The sequence below is a fragment of the Strix aluco genome, chromosome Z (genome assembly GCF_031877795.1).
Source record: "Strix aluco isolate bStrAlu1 chromosome Z, bStrAlu1.hap1, whole genome shotgun sequence".
In the NCBI taxonomy this organism is placed as follows: domain Eukaryota; kingdom Metazoa; phylum Chordata; class Aves; order Strigiformes; family Strigidae; genus Strix; species Strix aluco.
This window is the reverse complement of record NC_133971.1, coordinates 80,293,892-80,315,418: the sequence shown is the minus strand read 5'-3', so window position 1 is coordinate 80,315,418 and position 21,527 is coordinate 80,293,892. Positions and strand designations below refer to the sequence as shown.

The following is a 21,527-nucleotide window of genomic DNA, read 5'->3' as shown; positions in this document are numbered from 1 at the left end:
ACTCCGCCCTGCGGCCGCCGCCTCAGGCCGCCCGGCGCGACACCCGCCGCCGCCATGTGGCGGGAGGGAGGAGAGGGGAGGGGAGGGGAGGGGAGGGGAGGGGAGGGGAGGGGAGGGGAGGGGAGGGGAGGGGAGGGGAGGGGAGGAAAGGAGAGGGGGAGGGCGGTCGGGCCGGGCCCCCCGCCCCGCGGGCCGCCTAGCTCGCGCCCACGCGTCGAGCCGCCGCAGAGCCCGCGCCCTCCTCCGCCGACACAGCCCGCCGCCGCCGTCCCAGCCCTCCGCGGGCCCCGCCCCGCCCCTCCCCTCCCTCGGCCCGGACGCCCCGGCCCCTCAAGGACTCCGGGGCGCTCAATGTCAGGCGGGCGGCGCGGCCGCCGGCAGGGGGCGGGCGAGGGAAAGCGGTACCAGCCCTGCGCGCAGCGCGGCTCAGAGTCGGCGGCGCTGGCCATGCCGGGCGGCGCGGCGGCGCGGAGCTGAGCCCAGCCCAGCGGAGCTGAGCCCAGCCCAGCCCAGCCCAGTCCCGGGCCGCCGAGCCGCTGAAGGGCACCGCGGCGGCGAGGTTTCCCCGCGCTCTCCCGCGGCTGGGGCGCGCCCGCCCCGCAGCATGGAGGCTGGGAAGCGCAGCTCCTCTGCCGGCAGCCGGGACGATGGCAGCAGCGCTAACGCCTTCCCAGCCAAGCCGGCGGCCCCGGTGGAGAAAGCCCAGAGCAGCCCCGGCGGCGGCGGCGGCGTGAAGGAGCATGGCAACTCGGTGTGCTTCAAAGTGGACGGCGGCGGGGCCGAGGAGCCCGTGGTGGGCTTCGAGGATGCCGAGGGGCCCCGGCGGCAGTACGGCTTTATGCAGCGGCAGTTCACCTCCATGCTGCAGCCGGGGGTCAACAAATTCTCCCTCCGCATGTTCGGCAGCCAGAAGGCGGTGGAGAAGGAGCAGGAAAGGGTTAAAACTGCGGGGTTCTGGATCATCCACCCCTACAGCGACTTCAGGTGAGCGCGGGGCTCCGGCCGCCGCCGCCCGGGGGGCGGCCCCGCCGCGGGAGGGGAGGCAGGGCGGCGCTACCGCCGCCTCGCACCTCGCCCGGCGGAAACTTCGGCGGGCCGCGGCCGGGGGGCGGAGGTGAGGGGCTTCCCCCGCGGGCGGGCCCGGCCTCGCCCCCTTCCCTCCCTCCCGCCCCGCGGGCAGCCTCGCCGCCCCGCTCGGCGGCTGAAACTTTGCCTCCCCTATCGGCGTCCCTCGCCCGTGTGCGGGGAAGGGGCTGGAGGCCGGCGCGGGGCGGCCGCCCTGCCCTCTCCGCCGTCCCTGCGCCGCCGCCGGGGCGGCCGCGGAGCTCGGCCCGTCCCGGCGCTCTCCAGCGTGCTGCATCCGGGACGGACCGAGGCCCCGCGTCGGCCGGGCGCTGCCCGCCGCGGAGGCAGTCCCGGGCTGCCCACGCCGCGGGGCCGCCGCAGTGGCCGCGTCCGTCGGGCGGGGAGCGGGAGGGGGGCTCCCGCGGAGCGGGGCACGGCCCTGCCTCCGGGTGGGAGAGCTCGCCGGGGCGCACGCGGCATAAATAACACCCCGGTGTCGATGGCGGGCGCAGGGCGGCCGCTCCCTGAGCAGCCGGCGTGAGCACTCGCGCAAGGGGTCGCGTGGAGGAAGCGCGTCTCGGTCAGAGTTGCAGCAAAATAACTTTATCCAAGCTAGCGCGGTGTGGGAAACTACGTTTTCGTAGGTAGACGGGCAAATGTGATGCTAAACTAGTGGTGCTTTCGCAGTAAGTTGAACATATGCAGAATTGGAATATTCATATGAAAAGCAGTGCAGATAAATTCCCGGGAAGAGATATTTCCCTTTAAAATGACATTTCAAGTGAAAGATTATTTCATTGTATTCTCCGTGCCAGCTGGCTGTATGCCTTTGTAAATTCAACACTCTGTACGATATTTGCTGAAGAACTATCGGTGTCGTTAAGCATATTTAATCAGTGGCTTGAATTGAACAGCCTACATCTATACAGTAAGTGAATTGCACCGGAGACCATGTTTAAAAAAGGAAAATCCAGAACGTTCAATAGATACATGGATCTTCTGAGAAAAAGTAGGTTAAGTACCACATGCTTCCAGTGGGAAAGGGAGGAAATACTTCCAAAGTCCCAAGTTTCTGTGGGACTGTTCAGAGTGAGGTGTTACACAGTGAGCTGTGCTAGCACCTTGCAGTTGAGCCTGAGAGCAGTACAGCTGCAGTAGTGGAGGAGAAGGGCAGCACTTTGTTATGACTCAAAATCATGCTTCAAACCCCTGTTTTTTTCCTGCCTCTATGGAGGCAATAAGCTGCACTCGTTCTTTTCCTGGAGTACCTTTTCCCCCTTGCATGCCAGCTCAGCTGCACTAGCAGGTGCATTAAGGGGGGAGAGAGCCAAGAGTCTACCCACTCCCTTTCTGCCAGCCAGAGAGGGACTTAGCAGGTCACATCTGGTGCTGTGGTAGCATGCGTAGGGTATTAGGGGGGGGGGGCTCTGGTAGACTCTTACTTACCTGTGTGTGTGCTTGAGTAACCTTATTCATCTGAGCATTCCATTAAAATGAATGACATTATTTGTGCGAGTAAATTCCCTCATTTTGTTGTGAGCTTGGTTTCTGAGTGAGGTACACAGCCTGATGATGTTTTGGGCAATAGGAGCTTATGCATCATATTGGGCAGCATGTAACTTTTTAAGGTGATGTGTGAAATAGGTGATAGGTGTGTTCGTGCTGTTTCATTACAGAAGTAGCTGCTAATTCTGTCCTAATTCTTCCTGTGGGAAGATTCAGAGATGGTAGCATATGTTTACTTATTTTTTTCAGTAGGAGTAAACAATACTGCATCCTTTTCAGGCCTGTTCTCTGCATATTCTTAAATTAACTGCATTTTTTTGGGGTTTTATTATGTTTTTATTTTATTAGAATGGAGGTGTTTGTTTTTTGAATAAAGTTCATAGTCTTTCATTAGGCTTGGGATGACGTGGCCTGATACGGACCCAATTTTTTAGCCAATAGGACTGCTTCAGTGAGAAGTATGTGATGTTTGTGTTGTTTCTGCTGAAATAATTGCAACTGTATAATGGTACTATTCTTTTTGGGTGGCACTGTTTATAGAAACGGGTGAAGAAGTTGTACTATATAGTATATTCATCTTCCTATATAAGAACTGTGGCAATGCTAGTAAGTGCCTTCTAACAGTGTCTCTGTACCAGAATAAATGTGTATTCAAGGATGGAGTTGTTTTGATTTATTTTTGCATGTGATTTTGTAACAATGTAATGCTTGTAGGTAGACAAGACTTAAAGCATCCAAAGAGAGAGGGCTATTCTAATTTCAGAGTGTTAATGTTGATGCCACTAAGGGAAAGAACCAAATTTTCTACCAAAATTACAAGAAAAAGGTAAAAACCTGAATATTTTATGGTATCCAAGTGGGAAGATTCAGACTAAGTTTGTAAATTTAACTGTTATTAGGGCATTTGTGGCACATATGAAAATGGACTTCACAGTAAATTTTAAATGCAGGCACACTTAGGAGAATATTGGGTTAACCATGTAAAACATGGGATAATTCTAGTACAGGCTCCTGTGGACTCTCATTTATTTTTGTTTTTCTAGTTCTGAATGCTTGTATGCATTTGCTGGGATACTTTGATACTTTGGTTACATTTCTTGGCCTCATTATCATGATTTTTATAAAAAATTTCATGTTTATCTACACAACAATATTTTACTGTGTTGTTTGGGGGGGTGGGAAGCACCCCTGTGACCCCCCTTTTTTGGTATGAACAGAGCGTTGAAGATGTGTTTATAAACTCGGTGCTCTGAATCGGTTACTTGCATCCTTGCAGGTGTTGGTTTCTAGTTTTATGGCTCTCCGTCCTGCCTGTGTTTCAGGGAAGAATTGGCTCTTCATCAGGCATATACACCCTTGGAGAATTGAATTCAATAAGTATTACATAATTTTTCCACAAGGGGACCATTTTGTTCCTGGTTGTCTTTTCCCAGTCTTCTGAGGTTAATGTCTAATTTGGAAGCTGTTATGTAAACTGAGCACCTAATGCACATCAAACCCTGCACAAGACCTCTGTTTATCTCTTTGCAGCTGTGATTACTGCATCTCTAAACTTGGACAACAATCCGGTGTAACTGCATGACTCACAAAAGTGAATCTCTCATCAGTATTTTGGTTAGACTTTATTGAAGTCCTGTGTGCTTTCTGTGAGATACCGTGTGGCTCTGGTCATCTCTGCTCGTGTGCGGAGGAACAAGCCTGTGGGAGAGCATGGCTGGTCCAGCCCCGTGGCCCCTCAGCAGCTGGTTGAGAGCAGCACAAAGCCAGTGGGAGATGGGAGAACTGCATATGGTTCTTCTGGCTGCCATATGTGTTTCAACTCATTCCATAGCAGAGTTGTGGTGGACATGGGCTTTGAGTGACTTATATGTTACAGCCTTCTGGTATTAGTGGAAATATATGTGGCTGATTTCTCGGACAATTAATTACTTAGTGTCCTTCAGCACGTCAGGAGTTTCTTTAATGCTCAGAGGGCTTGCTTGCATGTGCCGGGGCTGTTGGTCTGGCCCTGTAGCATCTCCCTCCCTCCCTGTCTCTGGGTACACAGAGAAACTCATGCTGTCATGGAAATCTTGGGTTTATTACCACATCAGCTAGAGCATCTGTAGTCAGCAGTCTGAAACAAAAACAGGGTTACTACCTCCAGAGTCACATGGGAGAGGCATTTTTTGTCCAGAAATAGCAATGTATGAGAAAGACTGAGTGAGAATTATACGTGTATGAGTAAATGTAGCCTTCGCATGCTGATGGTTACAGTTCTCAGTTTGATGTTTGGGAACAGCCTTTCACTGGAAGTAGGGACAAGAATTTTAACTGGCTTCAAAATGAAGTGAAGTAAGACTGGGATGTGGAGTTGTCTGGCAGAGTAGCGGATAAGGAGGTGTGGTGCAGGCAGTGCTGAAGGTCTTTTTGCTGTGTAGATGAATACAAAGTATGAACTGATTCGCAACAATAGCAAATAACTATCGACATTGTTGAGAGAATCTCTCTGGGTAACTTCTCATCTATTCAAGAAGCACAAAGCCTTATTTTAATGATAACAGAGAAGTAAAAGTGGATTCAATTCTAAAACTTGAACAAAATTTCAGAGCACAGTGAATAGTAAAGGTATGCCAGATTTTTTTAAACATGTGTGGCATTCCAGTTTCAAAACCGTTTTGTATAGACATTTGAGGGTTATCATCTAAATGTATGAGGTTTATCATATAGATCATTATAAATCATAGAAAGCTCTATCGATGCTACCTTGTAAGTAAATTTAATGTCAGGTTTCAATGGATTTTAATATTTGCATGCGTACATCTAGGTACTTAGGGGAGAATGTTTTTGTCTGTTGCTATTAAAAACCATTCTGTTATTTTGTGTAGTTTTATGCAACCCATTCATGTTTTCAAGCACATGTGCAGCTTAGTTTTTCAGTTAAGTATGTGCCAAACTGTAAGTCATAATTGCAACTCAGTAGAGTGCCTCATGTTTTTTTTTTTTTTTTTTTTATTATACTTCTCTCCATTTTGAACTTGCATTTGCCTTGTGAATTGATTTTCTTTTAATTTGTAGTTATCTTCTGGACTTGCCTTTGACCACCACCAGTCACCCTAACATGGTAGACTCTGCATGTTATGTGTGCAGCTCACATACATGTTTTTAAAATTTGTGCATGTGTTGTTTTAAAACCTGTTCTTCTTTGGGACCAGTCTTCACTCTATGTGTTATACCTATCATTTATATTTTAAGAAGCTTAGGGTAAGCACTTTGTCCCTCTCTTTTGTCACATGTCTATAACGTCTCAGTTGAAGATAATGAGATTTACCTTTTTGTGAGCTGTTATATACTTAGGTTTATGTAGAGCAGTAAGTTGGAAGGTAATGCTATGTGCGATAAAGACAAAATGTATCATACTTAAATGTAAACGACATAGAAATTAGTGTGAGTTTTAGTGGATATATTATGTCACTGGTAGTGTAGTAGTATGGAATGTCTGTAGTTTTGGATTCTCAAGGTAGTCATCTCAATCTTGGTGTTCAGGATTTGTCATGAAGTTCTCTTACAGTGTTGAGACTTTTGAATTATATAATCAGGGATTTATAATTATACTGTATACATTCCTTGCACAAACCAATTTTTTTTTTCTTTATGTTTTTATGACTGAAGCACAGTTTTAGCTAGGGCTATCTTTCATGTACCATTTCCAAATAATATTGTGGTGCCTATAATTTTTAGTTCTATTAAAGAAAAACTTTATACAGTTAAACTATTCCTAGTACTTGAACATTCACTCTTTGTATGTGACTAAACATAGAGAACCATTTAGTATTAAGAAGATTATTAGTAGTCCTTGGCTTTTTATTTACTACATTCCAACAACTTTTGCACTTCTGTAAATGCCCCAAAGGATAAAATAAAATTGCAACATTAATCTAAATAATGTCTGAAAATTCTTTCTGACAGTAAGTTATATGTTCAGCTTTATAATAGTTCACCAGGTAAAATGCAACTCCCATCGAGGTAGGCTGAAGAGAAATATGATGACAGTCCTCAAATGCATAAATGGATGTTACAAAGAGGGAAGAAATTCTATAGATTTAATGGGGTGAAATTGCAGCAACAAATATCTAAATTAGATGTTTAGGAAGCAGTACCAAAAATAAGCAACAAAATATTCTATTGGAAATGCCTTCATGTGGAATATGGGCCAGAAATGCATTAGGTTGCTTTTCATCTTCAGTTCCTATTATATATAATATTGAATAATGTCTCATCAATGGCTGTCACTGATGCATTTGTTATGAAGTCTAGTTGACTAAAGCTAGCTACTGGCATTTCTTTTTGTACCAGCTCTAAGCATGTATGGGTGAAAATGGATATGTAGAGGTATATATTGTGCTTTTGGGCTCATGAGGGTCATGTGCTCTTGCCTCTTTGAGATTTTCTTCAAGAACCACAAAAGCAAGGCAGCTGAGTCCACCTGTGATTGGTGCAGCAGCCACTCACCTTTCAGACCTGTAGGGGATGTGGAAAGGATTATGCCTTTGTTTGTCCAAGGAAAGCAATTAGTTTTATTGATAAGATATCCTTCTGTCTCTAGATAATGTAGTTTGAGTTCACGTATATGTTGAACATTTCTGAATTTTCATTATGTCCTTTGTAGTCCTGGAATAAGAGTCCTGCAATTACAGTCCATTCGTTGCATTTCCTTTCACACTTCTGACATTTTACATACTTGAACTTAGAATAAAGTTTGCCGCAGACAAGGAGCTCAGTAAGCTCCAGAGTTTTCTGAGGTATTTTTAAATTAACTTGGGATGTTTTGAAGATCTCTGGCAGCACCTATGAAGTACACAAATACATTTTTTTTTTCTGCAAGATGCTTAATTTTAGAATATTCACCTTCTTCACAATCTAAATAAAGGCAAATATGTTCATCATGATTTTGAGATGTTTAAAACCAAACCAAACCAAAACGTTACAGAATTCCTGTGAGTAATCTAAAAGATGATGCTTTGGGGAAATTATATACAAGTCTTTAAACTTTGACCTGGGACACTCAATATCATGAGACTTCCTCTTCAGTTTTCTGATTTTTTGTTCTGACTGCAGTGAGAAAAAAGCACTTGATTAATACTATCTATATATACTTATCAAAATTTAGGTCTCGTAAGATCAGCATCAGGCTTGGGCCTGTGGGGAGAAAGTACTGATTCTGTTACTCCCATTGATTATTTTAGCAAGACTACACATTTTTGAATGTGTACTGGCATTATTTGTTAGCTTATCAAAATAAGCAGTGCTTGTACTTGAGTCAGTAAACGTTTTATACTAGGTTTCTTGGGCTTGAGTATGTGGAGGGAACTATGAATTGGAATACTAAGTAAAAACATTGCATAGTGAATAAAGGTCTGGATTTAGGGTTTGGTTTGGAGGTTTTGGGGGCTACAAAGTTAAATAAAAGAAGCATAACATTTAATAAGTTGCTTAGGCTTTTTTATAGTTACATAATCAAGTTAAAATCTGAGTGGCTCAGTTTCTGATTGTTCAGCCTGGGGTAGCAGAAATAGAGATGTTTAAAATCAGAGGTCACTTAAAAAGTATGAAACTGCATTTCTGCTTACCTATCTAAGATGGGTGACATTGTAATATTTAATTAAACTCTGTCAGCTTTTTTTGAGAGGCTCAGTTTGAACGTACTAGAATTTAAAATACTATTTTAAGAGAGGATGGTAGAATATGAAAATTAGTAGAGAAATTTACTTCATTTGGGTGTAAATAAGAGGTATCCATTCCTACCTCTGCTTTTACTCAACAGCATGCCTGAGAGCTGTCTTCTATGTCAACATACAATTTTTAAGAGAGGAAACTTTTAACCTACTTTGCGATGTTTAATTTTTAACCTGATAGTACAGTTCTCGTTAATTGCTTGAAAGTCCTTTAGCTGTCTATTCCCTGATTCTTTCCCAGAGGCATGATTTAATTTTAAAAATCGTAGTGGATTCAGCTCTAATTATTGGAGGGCTTGTTCTAGACACATAGTAAGGTATGTTAATGACCAAAAACTGTATCAGCTGGAGTCAATGTCAGTACTACCTCAAGGACACTGTCATTTAGCTTCCATAAAATCTCTGCTAATATCTTTTAATCTGATGATAGTCAGATTCAGGCAAGCTGCATGATATTTTGCAATAATCTTATTGCCTTGGTTTGCAGTGCAGCTGGAGTAAGTCTGGAGTAAACTTGGGTTTAAAAAATGTTCATCTGATTACAAAAGAAATGCAGTCTGTTTCCATTATATATTTAAAAAAACCCCGAATAAACCCCAAACCCTTTATTTATGCCAGTGAAGTTCCCACAAGTGGAGCTGAGTTATGTATCTAAGAATAGAATTTTGTTCTTATGTAATTAACTTCGATGTTGTTTATGTTGATATCTTATCTAATGAAACATTTAACAAATAACTTGATACACTATTGGAATTTAGAGTGCTGCTGATATTAATAAATTTTCAATATCTAAAAATGTCATATTTATTAAAAATTCTTATGAAGATGTTTTCAGATGAAGAAGCACAGGTTGCTTTATGCTCACAGTCAAAGCTAGTTGGTTTTCTTTTTTTGTTTGGTTTGTTTTTTAAAATGATGTAATTTAAAATAGCCAATATACATAAAAATTGTTTTGATTTCAGGGTTTTTTTTTAAGGTACCATTACTCTTTTTCATCCAATTTTCAGTCTGAAATCCACCGAAGCTCCAGTATAGAAAGAGCCACACAGAAATAGAGCTTGCCCTCGCGGTATCAAATCTTCTAATTCTATACGTAGCGTACTCTGATTGCCTTAATTTTTTTTCTCTCCTGTCAGCAGAGTAAGTTATGGAAGTATTGATGGTTCCTTGGCGGGTTCTGTTGTATCTTACAGTAACTTACCAGATCCTCTAAGAAGCACCTCTCTTATGGCATGACTGCAGCAATAGGCAGTGTGGTTCTGATATGATCTGATGTTAAGCAAATCTAGATTGCTGTAAATTTATGTTAATATATCATAGGATCTTAATGATAAATGTTTGTTCTAACTTGCTCTAGGTCAAAGCTATGAAAAATATACAGAACTTTTGTAAGATATGTATCTATACAACTCTACCCAGGAGATGGAATAAATGTATGGCTGCAAAACCATGGGGATGCAATCAAGCTTTCACATGACTACTGAGAGGTTTTCCATCAGGCACTTAAGTGAATTCTGTCTATCTATTCATTCCAGGAGGACTTATGATTTCTGTGTGGTAGAGAAATTACTGTGAAACCAGGAGTAGGTAATACTGCCCCCTAAAATGTCTTATTACTACTGACAGTAAACACTGGCAAACTTCTGGGTTCCCCAAACACATCCTGGGCTACAGGTTCCTTGGGATGGCTGCGTATGGGCTCGTTTGCACTTGATTTCTCAGTGAAGAAAACAGCCAAGCTTGTCTGTCACTCTGGTTCACCTTGTCTTTAGTGGCAGGCAAGCTCAGTAGTAACACAAAGATTTCCTTTTCCAACTAGGGATTAGTCTGTTAGACACAAACTTGGAAAAAAACCATAAATAGTAAAATAAATCAGTCATATACCTCAAGCTTCAGTGAATAATTTGATACCTTTATCATTACTCCCCTTATCAAGCATACTTCAGAGATGTCCTGTTTTCAGAGCTGTGCATCTAGGTGACTTCCTAAACACTGAATCCTGTTTTCCTGTCTTTTATTTATAGCATTTCTTATGGTCTAATTTTCAGGTAGTGAAATCCTGCTATAGGCAACTTGCGGTTCTCATTTGAGTTAGCAAAAGCATGGTAGTGTAGTCCCTGACAGATTTTTTTTTTTTTGAAAACTACTCCTCTTTTTCCCCAGTCTGTTTTTATTTCTCCCTCCTACATCTCTTCCTGAAGATATAATGAATTCCTTCATACAAATGGAAATGATGCATTGATTTTTTTTTTTTTTTTTTTAAATTTGTTAGCTCTGCTACGTAGTTTTCCATTCTTACTGAGTCTGTTAGCTAGGAGATACTGAGCTGTTCAAACTAGCATGGAGAAGTTAGCCTAGGTATTCTTCATAGTGTCTTGGAGTTTGTAAATAAATACCTTGTAATAATTAAAAAAAAAATTATATGCATGTTTTCTATTTCCCATGAGTTGGACAGGTTGGCAGCTTTTTGCTGAGAATTGCAACCTGATGCAATTGAACATGCTGTTACCATAGACCTAGTAACAAGATACTTTGCCGAAATTGTTCCCTCAGCCCATTTATTGCTAGCTTGGGAATTCTAGTGTTGCATGCATCTATCACATTAAAGATATAATTATAAGAAACACACTTCTGTAATGCAAAGGGAGTGTGTTATCAAGAGTAAGCACTGCCAGATGGTAGGCAATCTAACAGAGCATTTAAAAAGGGTCAAAATCGAAAATGTCTGAGATCCGATGGCTTATTAAGCAATAGATGTTGCATGTGTGGGACAAGTGAGAGATAAGTAACCTAATTTAGGTGCCCACGTGACCAAAATTTACTTTTAATTGCACGCATTCTGTCAGTAAATATCTGAAATACATATTTTTACTAATTTAAATGTGTTTTTGAAATTTGGAACAGAATATTAAATGCAGTGATATACTGCTGGGTGTTGAAAAGTTGAGTAGAATTTGTGCATGTTCTTATTGTGCATTTATTGAAGTCGTGAATTTATTATGATGGCTGATCTCTCTGAAACAGAAGAAGAATCTAAAAACTATTTCAAGGTTTTTGCTGTTGAACAGAATTAAATCCAGAACCTAATAATTGTATTATTTCATACGCATATTACTTAGCTAGATGTGAACTAAATATGACATAAATGATGACTGAATCCAATTAAATGTCTTTGGTTTTGCTTTGCTATTTAAAGGTATTAGCTATGAGTTTATAATTTCTTGCTTCTCTTTAAACTGTTCTCTGGTCTTGTTTCTTAACGGCAGATATTCCTGTAGTCAGCCTATATGCTGTGCTCTGTCATACACATGTATGCTGATTTTCTTTTGTCGAGAGATGATTCTCATTAGGTCAGGTCTGAGGAATACTCCTTCAGTATTATACAACCTGTTAGTGTTATTCAGCAGTTTCCATGCCCTGCCCACCCCCCCATTCCGCAGGACTGTGTGAACGTTGGTTGATGTGACCATGGCTGTTTCTGTAATTTCTAAGATGCAGCCAACTTTTTACATTCTCCACAGGCTAGACCCAATTTATCTTTCTGTGGAAGGGATGGGAGACCTGCAGTAAACGTCCACTGCCACGCTTGTTCCTCACAGTGCGACAGAGTTCAGACTTGCTTCAGGGAAGGAGAGCTAGCTTTATACCCCAGGAAACGCCAGTATCATGAATCTGTGTAAAATGGTAGCAGATGTTCCTGCTGGGAATGCGGACTTGTAATTCCATGAAGTGTCACTGAATAGCAGCTTATCTTAACATTGATTGTTACATAGTGATTTTATGCCACTGGCAAAATGAGCAAATGGAATATGGTATTTACTTGGCTTCATGTTTCCAGTACAAACTTTCTCATTTATGGAACGGCTTTGAAAAATGTCAGTTTTATTCAGTGCTCTGCACAGAGTGTGCAAATCTATGGGATATTAGATGAAGACCCAAGGTGGAGTCAGAAGCCTATCTATATCTGGATTTCAGAACGAACTAGGGACCTAGATAATTGCAAGCATGTGGACTCTACACATGAACAACTTTCAGAATTTTAGTCATAAGGAGCTCTAAATGATAAAACTGATCTTTTAAAAAGTCACCCCTGGGTGCTGTGCATTTGCAGAACTAGTATATCAGAATAATTTGAATATGTTTCAAGTTTCATTTCTGTCATATTACATATTTTGATTTGCAGTTTACAGACCAATATCTTCAGATTATGATGAAAAGTTCTATTCATCATTTTTCACCCTCAATTTCTTGCTGTTCTCTACCAATGAATTATTAACATCTGTTTGGCTTTTCTAATTATTACACATCTTTAGCTTAAACATGTTTGAATAGTTCATAACTTACTGTCCTCCAAAAATGAAACATAAATATTTGGCTAAATTAAATTTTGTCTTTCTGAGGAATATTGGCTTGTGGCTAAAACCTCTTCTGAGATCTCCAAAGTAAAATGGTTTCATTTGCTGATAGCCAGAAGCGTATTTATTACATTTAGACAACTTCATTTTGAGTGAATATGGGTGGAAGATAAAGATGCGCATTTGGTGTTTTACTCACCACGGTAAAGGGAAGCTCTTCTTGTTCTGCTGTATCAAATCAACAGTCATCTGTCTGTATGGGAGTAAATACTGCCTTGGTAGTTTTGCTGTTGTTTATAGTTTAGGTCATAGGTCCCTGACCAAGGTTTCTTTGAGTGCTTATTTTAGAGCTGCTTATCAGTGGCTACGATTATAGGCAACTTTACATGCAGGCAAATACTTTCCTCTGTCACCCTTAACCTCTGCTGTGTGGCTGATGTCAAGAGCAGCATCGGAGCAGTGCCACTGTTAAGAAATACAGGCTACTTCATTTGAATGCCTGAAGATTGGAGAAAGAGAATTTTTGTACCAAGAGACTTCAAAGTCAACTGTGAAAAACAAAACACTCTACCAAAACAAAGTGGAGAAGTAGATTATTAAATAATTCTCTTTTATATTTTTTCTGATAAATATTTATAGGTGAAGCATATAACAAAGCCTGTGGTTAAGTTTGAATAAGTTCTCAGATCTTAATATCTTAATCAATCTTTTTCAGACTGAAAACTGACATGTTTTTCTGAAGCTTAAAGTGACTTCCTCTCTTTTTTAAAAAAAAAAAATTAAAGGTCACCGTGGAGGGAAAAACATTTATCTAACATACGTATTTTGTATAACAACTCTACTTCAGATGGTTCTGTCTCAATGAAGATAGAACAGAATTTTAAATTAATCTATATATTGGTAAGGAGTATCTTCCAGTTGCTCAACAACCATTTCATATGACTAAATTAAAATGAAATAATTAACAAATGTATTTCAAGCCAATAATCTGCCATAATTCAATAAATACTTTCAACACATAGTTTGTTAATTTAATCCATATTGTTTTTAGAAATGAATCTTGACCATCTATTTCAGTGTTGTGTATACCTGTGACAAAATGTAATGGAACCTCGGTTTTTAATTACAACCAGGCAATGGATATGACTTGCAGTACTGCTGCTGCCAAAGATGTACTGGAAGGAGAAAAGGCATCATTGCATTTAAAGACAATCTCCTGGAGTGGTTGATATTGCAGGTTATCTCCTGTTTTGCAGATCAAAAAAAAGTTCATAAGTATATGTACGTTGTTTTGTTGATTTTTTTTTGGGGGGGGGGAGGGGGAAGACATTTGATTGTTTGCTTTTTTAAGAATAACTGAAGCAATTTCATTGGAAAAAAAATTTGTTTCTTTATATTGAATTAAATTGCAGAAGGGCTGTTCAGCAATCTCATTCCATTACACTTACCAATGTTCATCAATGTCAGAGATGGATTTTACATCCCCAGAAACTTGGTTCGTATTCCAAACCTCCACCCTTCACTGAGCTGCTCATGACAGCAGTACATGAGGTTTCACTTAGGCCTGCTTGCCTGGAGCTTTCTGGAGCATTAGGGGGGTAAATAGCATGAAAAGCCAATGAGAGGTGCCAAGGTAAAACTAACAAGAGCACAGTCACTTAGGCCAATAACTGGAACATCTTTGAACATCATGTATTCTCTTGTTTGCTTTTGTTTGCTTTTCTGGGTTTTCTTTTTTGTTTTAAACAAGTGAATATCAGGTCTATGTGATCACTGCTCTGTCTAGCTGCATAATTAGCTGATTTGTTTTGGCAGTGGAGGCAGAGTGCTATTCTGTCAAAAGGATGGTGAGACTGGAATGTGCACTATGTAAGTTGGGAAATTTTAAAGACGTTAAAATTAGATTGCATCTGCTTAAATACTGTGGAAAGCAAATGGCTAGCAGAATGATCTGGATACAGGTTGAGTAATGAAAAAAATTTCTGAATGCGACTGGTGGAAGGAGAAACCTGCAAGAGCAGCATTTTAGTTCTGGTAGGGACAGGTGTTTTAGTGTATGAAGTATGAAATTATTATTTGAAAGATAATGGTAAAACTGAATATTGAACCTCCTATCTGAGCATTCTCCTTCCTACCTGCTCATTAGTGCAGAGCTCCTAAGGTGTGTCACCTGTAAAAAGGGGTTTGCAATAAATACACATGGGGAAAGGTACAAGCAAGCTTGTGAAAGAGTACTTCTTTCATTTCTTTAAGTATTTTGTGTTGTGTACATTGTATTTTCAATTAGTTGATGTTTTACATAAATTGATGCAATGAATTCAGTTAATAAAATAACAATTCAATAATCATACTAATACAATTTTCAGTGTGTATATTTGAGCATGTACCTGAATGTCTCCTGTATCTGCTCAGGAATCAAAACCGTTCATCCCGGATGTTGAAAATGCAGAGCAATTTCCATCCTCTGCTGGAGAGGATTTGAACCTGTTGTCACGACCTGGACTGGAAGCCCAGACAGTTGCAATGGTTCTGTGATCCCCTCGGGTTAAATTAAGGTGAAACAACACCAAACGACCAGTTAAAATATTTTACTTGCAGTAGAACACAATTTAAACTTGGAAAAGGGTAATAAGCAATGTGGTCTCTTATAAATCTATAAGAAAAGAAAGGAGAGGAAGGAAGAAGAAAGGAGAGAAAGAGAGTCAAAGAAATCCAGATCACCACCCCTGGATCCAGCGTTGTCTCAGGTCCGGTAACTTGGGTGGTGGGTGCACACACAGCAAAGTTTCTGTCCCCTTTTGAGTTCATCTTATCAGTTGATTAGCATACTAGATGAGGAGGGGCAGGTATTGCACAAACTCATTTCCATGAGAGATGAGGGAAAAGGTGGAACATGGGTTCTGATTGAGTCAGTGGTCGTATTCGCCCTGCCCAGCTTTGGTTTTTCCTCTGTTCCCAGAGATTTTTGCTGACTTCATGCTTCTTATTGGTCATCCCAGAGGTGATCACCTCTTATCAGTTCTTGTTACCACTGCAATGGCGAAGGTGTGAAATCATTAACAAGGCAAGCATGGTGTCTGGCTTGTACAGTAGAGCCACAAAGTATCCGGTTTAGGGGTACTTGTGCTTGAGGGGAAACACCTGATTTCATTCAACCCAATTTCTCCCTTTGAGGCTTATCCAAGGAGTTTGTCAATGCAACTGCAAGGCAGTGGGGGGTGCATCCTTCGATACACTCCCGCTTCCTTGGGTGACATTCCTTAGACTAATCCAAAGGCCACAGCTTGTCCTTGAGGTTTTCTGTGTCGATTAATATTTGAGGCATTACTTCCTTCAGTTCCTTACAGCTGTACATTTACTTTGCATAGCTCTTCTGGCATGGATACTTTTCAATAGCAAAATCACCTTTCAGAGTTATTCTGCTTTGATGGTGCAAAAAAGTGAGAACACCTCTCCAGTCTAGTGGTTACCTTCCTTGGGAAGAAGATTTTGGTTTCTGCTCTAGTTCATATTTATTTAGGGAAAGAGAACATGTCAGCGGTGTACCTGGCTTCAGGAGACACAGTACGGCTTGGGGGTAATGAATTTCCCTGAGAGGTGGGAGATCTTGGGCTGAGCTGCCCATGGATAGATGAGGAAAGTTGAATGAATTTTTACAGGTGTAGGTGAGAGCTCTAGGTATTGAGCTGTTTTGCAAAAGGAGGAGGTGCATGACATGACCCTAATTATTTATCATGTTGCTCTGTTGTCAATTTGATCTTTTTCCTTTGCTTTTCTAAAAAGTGTCTGAAATATATTTTAATCCTTTTTTCATCAAAGTAAAAATGAAGAAAATGATAGTTTTGATTTGATTTGAACATCAGTTCCTCAGTTTCTCATTATTTTCAATACAAACACAAGTTATTAATATATTTTTAAAATACATAAATATTTTAATTAGATTTAATTACCTTTTGAAGCAAATGATTTACCGCAGCATGTGGTATTAATGAATTACAATAAAACAACTTACTGATTCTTAAAATGGTAATTCCACTTATTTTAAAGGGTTAAAATCTCAGTACTAATTTTTGTATTCAAAGAAACATAGACTTTAGAGCCAAAGATCAGCCGTAAACAGTTGTAAAAGGGATTAATAATTAAACTCGACATATTTATGCTATCTTGATTACTTGTTCTTACATTAGAATCTTGTACATCTGTGGAGATACATAAGAGGTATATGAATATTCAGTCATGTATATTCGTTATCACTGAATGATGTTGGAGTACAAAGTCTGCATGTATAATCCACCAACTTGTTTCATACCTGCGTATAGTTTTTACACTTTTTCACATCTCTGATTTTTCCCTTCATAAATTTGAAGACCATCCCTTTTTTTTTCAGATTAAACGTAGTGTCCAGTCTAGCAGTCAGTGAACTTTTTCAAGAAATGATACACCAAATTCTAGTAAATGAAAATTCATGTTTGAAGCTTATTGTCCAAACGTACTGTATCTTTGTAGTTATATGCACAAAGCCAGTTATACCTCTGATTATCAGAATAAAATTATTAGTAGTAGTCAAATACCAGAAATCTCAGTGTCTTAAGTGAACCAAGTTGATGATCCTAATCTTGTTTGTGTTAGTTTTTTTTTTTTTTTTTTTTGGGTCAGAGGTATTTACCTCAAAAAACTAATTGTTCCAACTCACATGGTGGTCACAGGCCAGCCTCCTTACCAAATCCCATGACTGAAGTCTTATCAGTAGACTCTGAGCAATGTCTTCCCCATCATCTCATTCTCTGAAGATAATTAGAGAAAATGGACTTTTTCTGATCAGCAGAAACTTTAAAGATTACACTAATAATTTAGACATTGAATTAGTTAAAGAAAAAACATACTGAAGAAGAATATTAGGTGATATTGTCTGGCTTTCTTGGTTTTGTGAGGGATTGTGGGTTGTTACCTTCTTTTTCACATGATGCGTTGTTGAGAAGAATTACAGAAGGCTTCTCCCAATTTAAGCCTCTTAATTTTTACTAAGTATGCAGGCATCCTAAATGTCATGTTTCTAAATGGCACTCTTAAAATTACTGTCACTACAAAGTTCTTAATTAATGCAAGTGTTCCAACATGAGATACGAGATTATATTTTGCAGCTGAAATATTTTTAGATCTGCCTCTTTCAGACTTTTTCTCATGCCTGTAAAGTGGTCATTTCTAATTTGAGAATGTGAATGTGTGTTTTACAGTGATGCACTACAGAAATTTGCTCACACTTAAAGAATCGGTATGTGACAATTTGCAGTTGGTTTAAGGGTTGGTACTATGAAGCTGAAACCAATCGGTTGGAGTCCCTACAGAAGATGTTGCCTGATACTGAGAGTCTGTGGTCTAACAGTTTGAACAGGGAGGGTAAATTTGAGGAAGATAACACTGATTGTGCTTTGACATATGTTCATGCAGAAGCAATCTTGATGATCCGAAATACATCTTTTTGATCAGCATACAGGTCAACATAGATTCAATTTCTTCTAGGAGAAAACTCATTTGTGAACTCCTGATTCTTCATCAGCACTTCTTTCTAGCTGGTAACTACCTGGATAGGAGCACTAACCTGCTTTTTTACTAAGAAATGCGGCTGAAAAAAGGAGGAACTGTGTGAAGATGGGGGAGTGCAAAAGCAATATCAGAGCTCCACTGATAGTGGTGCACTGTTCTTGCCCAAGTTTAAGTGGAAGTCAGGCTTTAATTCTTTCTACTGTACTTTAATAAGTTTCTCTGGAGGAAAAGCAACTACATACATCAGATGTATTCAGGCACTTGTGGTAGGGGATTATTGTCTAAAACCAAAGAGACTTATTATTAAATAATATCACCACATTATATAAATTTCACTTTGTCCCCTCCTTCTTCCCCTCCTGTATGCAATGAGGCAACATTACAGCTGTACCTTTCTTTCTCAGAAGCCTGAGACTTAGTTTGTTAATGCATGTAAGATACTATAAGAACTTTATACAGAAGCTATTGCATGTGCACCAAGAATTAAAAATCTTTTGATGAAATGTCCACTGCTTAAGTATTAGTTGAATTTACCAAAAATGTACACATGTATATAAGTGTAATGTTAATTTTATAGTCACTTTCCATGGATAGTACTGTCATTTTCTTTTCTAGTAATCAAGCCTTTGAAGAACTCAAGCTTTAAACATAACCAAATACTGTAAACAAAGCCTTTTTAAAGTAGTAAATTGCTTTGCTGGGCCCTGATCAGGTCCCCCAAGAGCTGCATTTATCTAATCATCTGCCTTGTGCATAGAATCACAACTGAGCAACAAATTGCAAATCTCCACTGCTAAGTCTGTTTAGTTATTAGATAAAACTTACAAAATGTTTGAAATTGTGCAAGTTTGTAATTTTTAGTTACATTCTATGGCTATATAAAAAAGAAGATTCAGTATTGCTGAATTTTATTACTATCTCTTTGAATTCCTTTTCTGCTACCAGGTAGGAAGTTGCATCAATATTTTAAAAAGAACAGCAAGGCACATAAATTGCATCTCTAAGTACATATGGCTAACCTTGAAGTAAAGGACTTCAGCATTAGTCTGAAATCAAATGAAGATTTCTGGTGGTCTGGAAACTTAATTTTTTTTTAAAAAATTGCTTTTAGTGTGAATCAGAATAAAACCATTAAGCTGGAAGATTCCCAGGTCCAACTGCTTATAATTCAGGCAGGGAAACATTTTCCAGAGCATCAGCCTCTGCCTCATCCCAGATGGACCAGTCTCAGGCAGGAAAAGAAAGCCTTTCTGCTGCTCCAGCAGGTTACCTAGCTAGGTCAATGAAAGTTGATTAAGCTTGATAGGTTTTTGGTTTAAAAAAAATAGCAAATATTGATGCAATTTTCACCTAAGAAAGTGTCACAGGCTTCTACTTAATATTTCTGCCCTTCAACTTCAGCACTTCAAGTGTAGGAGGTGCTGTTAGTACTCTGCTGCAGTGTGTGCTTTACAGTTGAAAGGGGTGAGCCATGAAAGGGACTCTGTTTCAGCCTTGCAAGATTCCTCATTTGTGTTTACTTAACACAAGCTAAAAGGTGTCAGAGTAGAAATAGGGGAGAATAAAGAATATAAATAGACAATTTCAGGAGAATAGTTTATCTTTTAAAAACAAAAACTAAACCCAACCTTTTGTCTTCCTAAAGCTTTGCAAAATTAAGCGCAATTAAATATGAGGGAAGTTTTATCCATACAGATGAACACCGCTACTGCAGAAATAACCTGTTTGCTGGCACAAAACTGGCCAATGTGAAGAAGTGACACTTCAATGGTCATTTTAATGCATTTGTATTAATGTGATCACACAGGTAGGTCACAGTAAATTCTAAATTTTGGAAATTTTGAAATAAAAAAAATTGTTGCTGAGCCAAAATCAAGAACACTCCACAATAGATTTGCAACATTTAAACAGAATTTTTTCCATAGAGGATGTTGAATACACATTTCTTGTTAAAATAGAAGGAATTTTTCCTAGAAGCAGCATGTTTTCCTCTAGGTGTGTGTATGTGTAAGAGAAAGAGATGGCAGAATGAAAATGGATAGCAGAGCAGAAGGGGATATCCTTACTTTCAGGTTGTGAAAAGAAAAAATGATGATTTTTCAGAGTTTTCAAGTACAAACACCTGTGCAATCATGAAGAGAACTTGGGTCCCCTGAAGAAAATGTTCCCTTCTTCATTCTCCTGTCCTTTCCAACACATCCCAGTAATTATATGCAAGTTGCAGATGTTTTCAGGTGTGTCTAACTTTGCTCTCTCTTGCTAAAAGAGTAATACATTTGCACAGCAAGAGAAAGACAGCATGTCCTATGAGACTCAAATTCTGACATGGACATTGGCAGGTTTAGTGCTTGTTACAGTACATTGTAATAAAATTTTAAATTACTGTTATTTCTACAAAGATTGTTTTGTTCTATATAGGACATTGATTTCTCTGTTACATGAACTGATGATCCATGAAAGCAAAAGAAATAAAACTGTGTTTAAAGGTGAGATTAAAAAAAAGTCAGTGTTCATTTCACTGAGCATCTGCTATTCAATCAAAATATTTATCTAAAGAGGAGTCAAGTTTTCGATGGAAAGCTTATGAAAATTTTTTACAGTTCTTGATTCGCTGTGTAGAGTGAAATCATGCTTCACATGCATCAAGTTTGGTTTAAAAGATATTTTACAAGCAATTTGAATGAGTATCTTTTTCAAAGACCTTCCACTTTATGACTGATGAGTATTTGTGACTGAATTTCATCAAGTTTTACTGATATGTTGTACTCTTTTTTATTAAATAATCAGACTTTTATGATCTTTCTGGAAACTCAGAAAACTTAAGCAAAGTCCTGACTGCTCTGTAACTTCAAGTCACAGCACTCAGTGCCTTAGACATGCTGTTCACTCTGCTGTGTGGTTTGTGAGACCACTGACAAATTTTGCTGGGTCAATCTGTGTGTACTATAAGGATAATCATATATCCAACTACAGTGAGTCAAGGACATTGAGACTGCTGTGTCAATGGGCAGCAATAATAAAGAATGCAAATCTGAATGACTTTTTACACAGTTGTATATCCAGCAAATTAAGCAGCAAATTGAATAACTCAGAGCTGAAATTTCCTTCTTTAAGACTCAGTTTCCTGTGGGTTGGATATATAAAGTGGATAATAAAAGGGCTGTTAGAATTCATAGTGCCTTTCATTATTAAGCTTAGTGCAAACATTGATTAATTAATACTAAGTAGTTCTTTATTGTTGCTTGGGTAGCACTCATTTGAACAGCCTGTTCATCCTGTCCAGGATAGCCTGTGGTGGTAAAGAAACCACCAAAGCTTCACCATGTTTCAGAGCTGTGAAAAA

The 21,527-nt window shown here is 39.7% G+C and overlaps 1 protein-coding gene across 1 annotated transcript in view; it reads left to right on the top strand.

Moving 5' to 3' along the window:
• Positions 1-445: 445 nt before the first annotated feature.
• Positions 446-21,527, top strand: part of HCN1 (hyperpolarization activated cyclic nucleotide gated potassium channel 1) — a 207,816-nt gene continuing 186,734 nt past the window's right edge. The window contains exon 1 of the mRNA XM_074813024.1: positions 446-984. Coding sequence (XP_074669125.1) covers positions 605-984 — 380 coding nt within the window. The 5' untranslated portion in view covers positions 446-604. The remainder of the gene's footprint in view (positions 985-21,527) is intronic.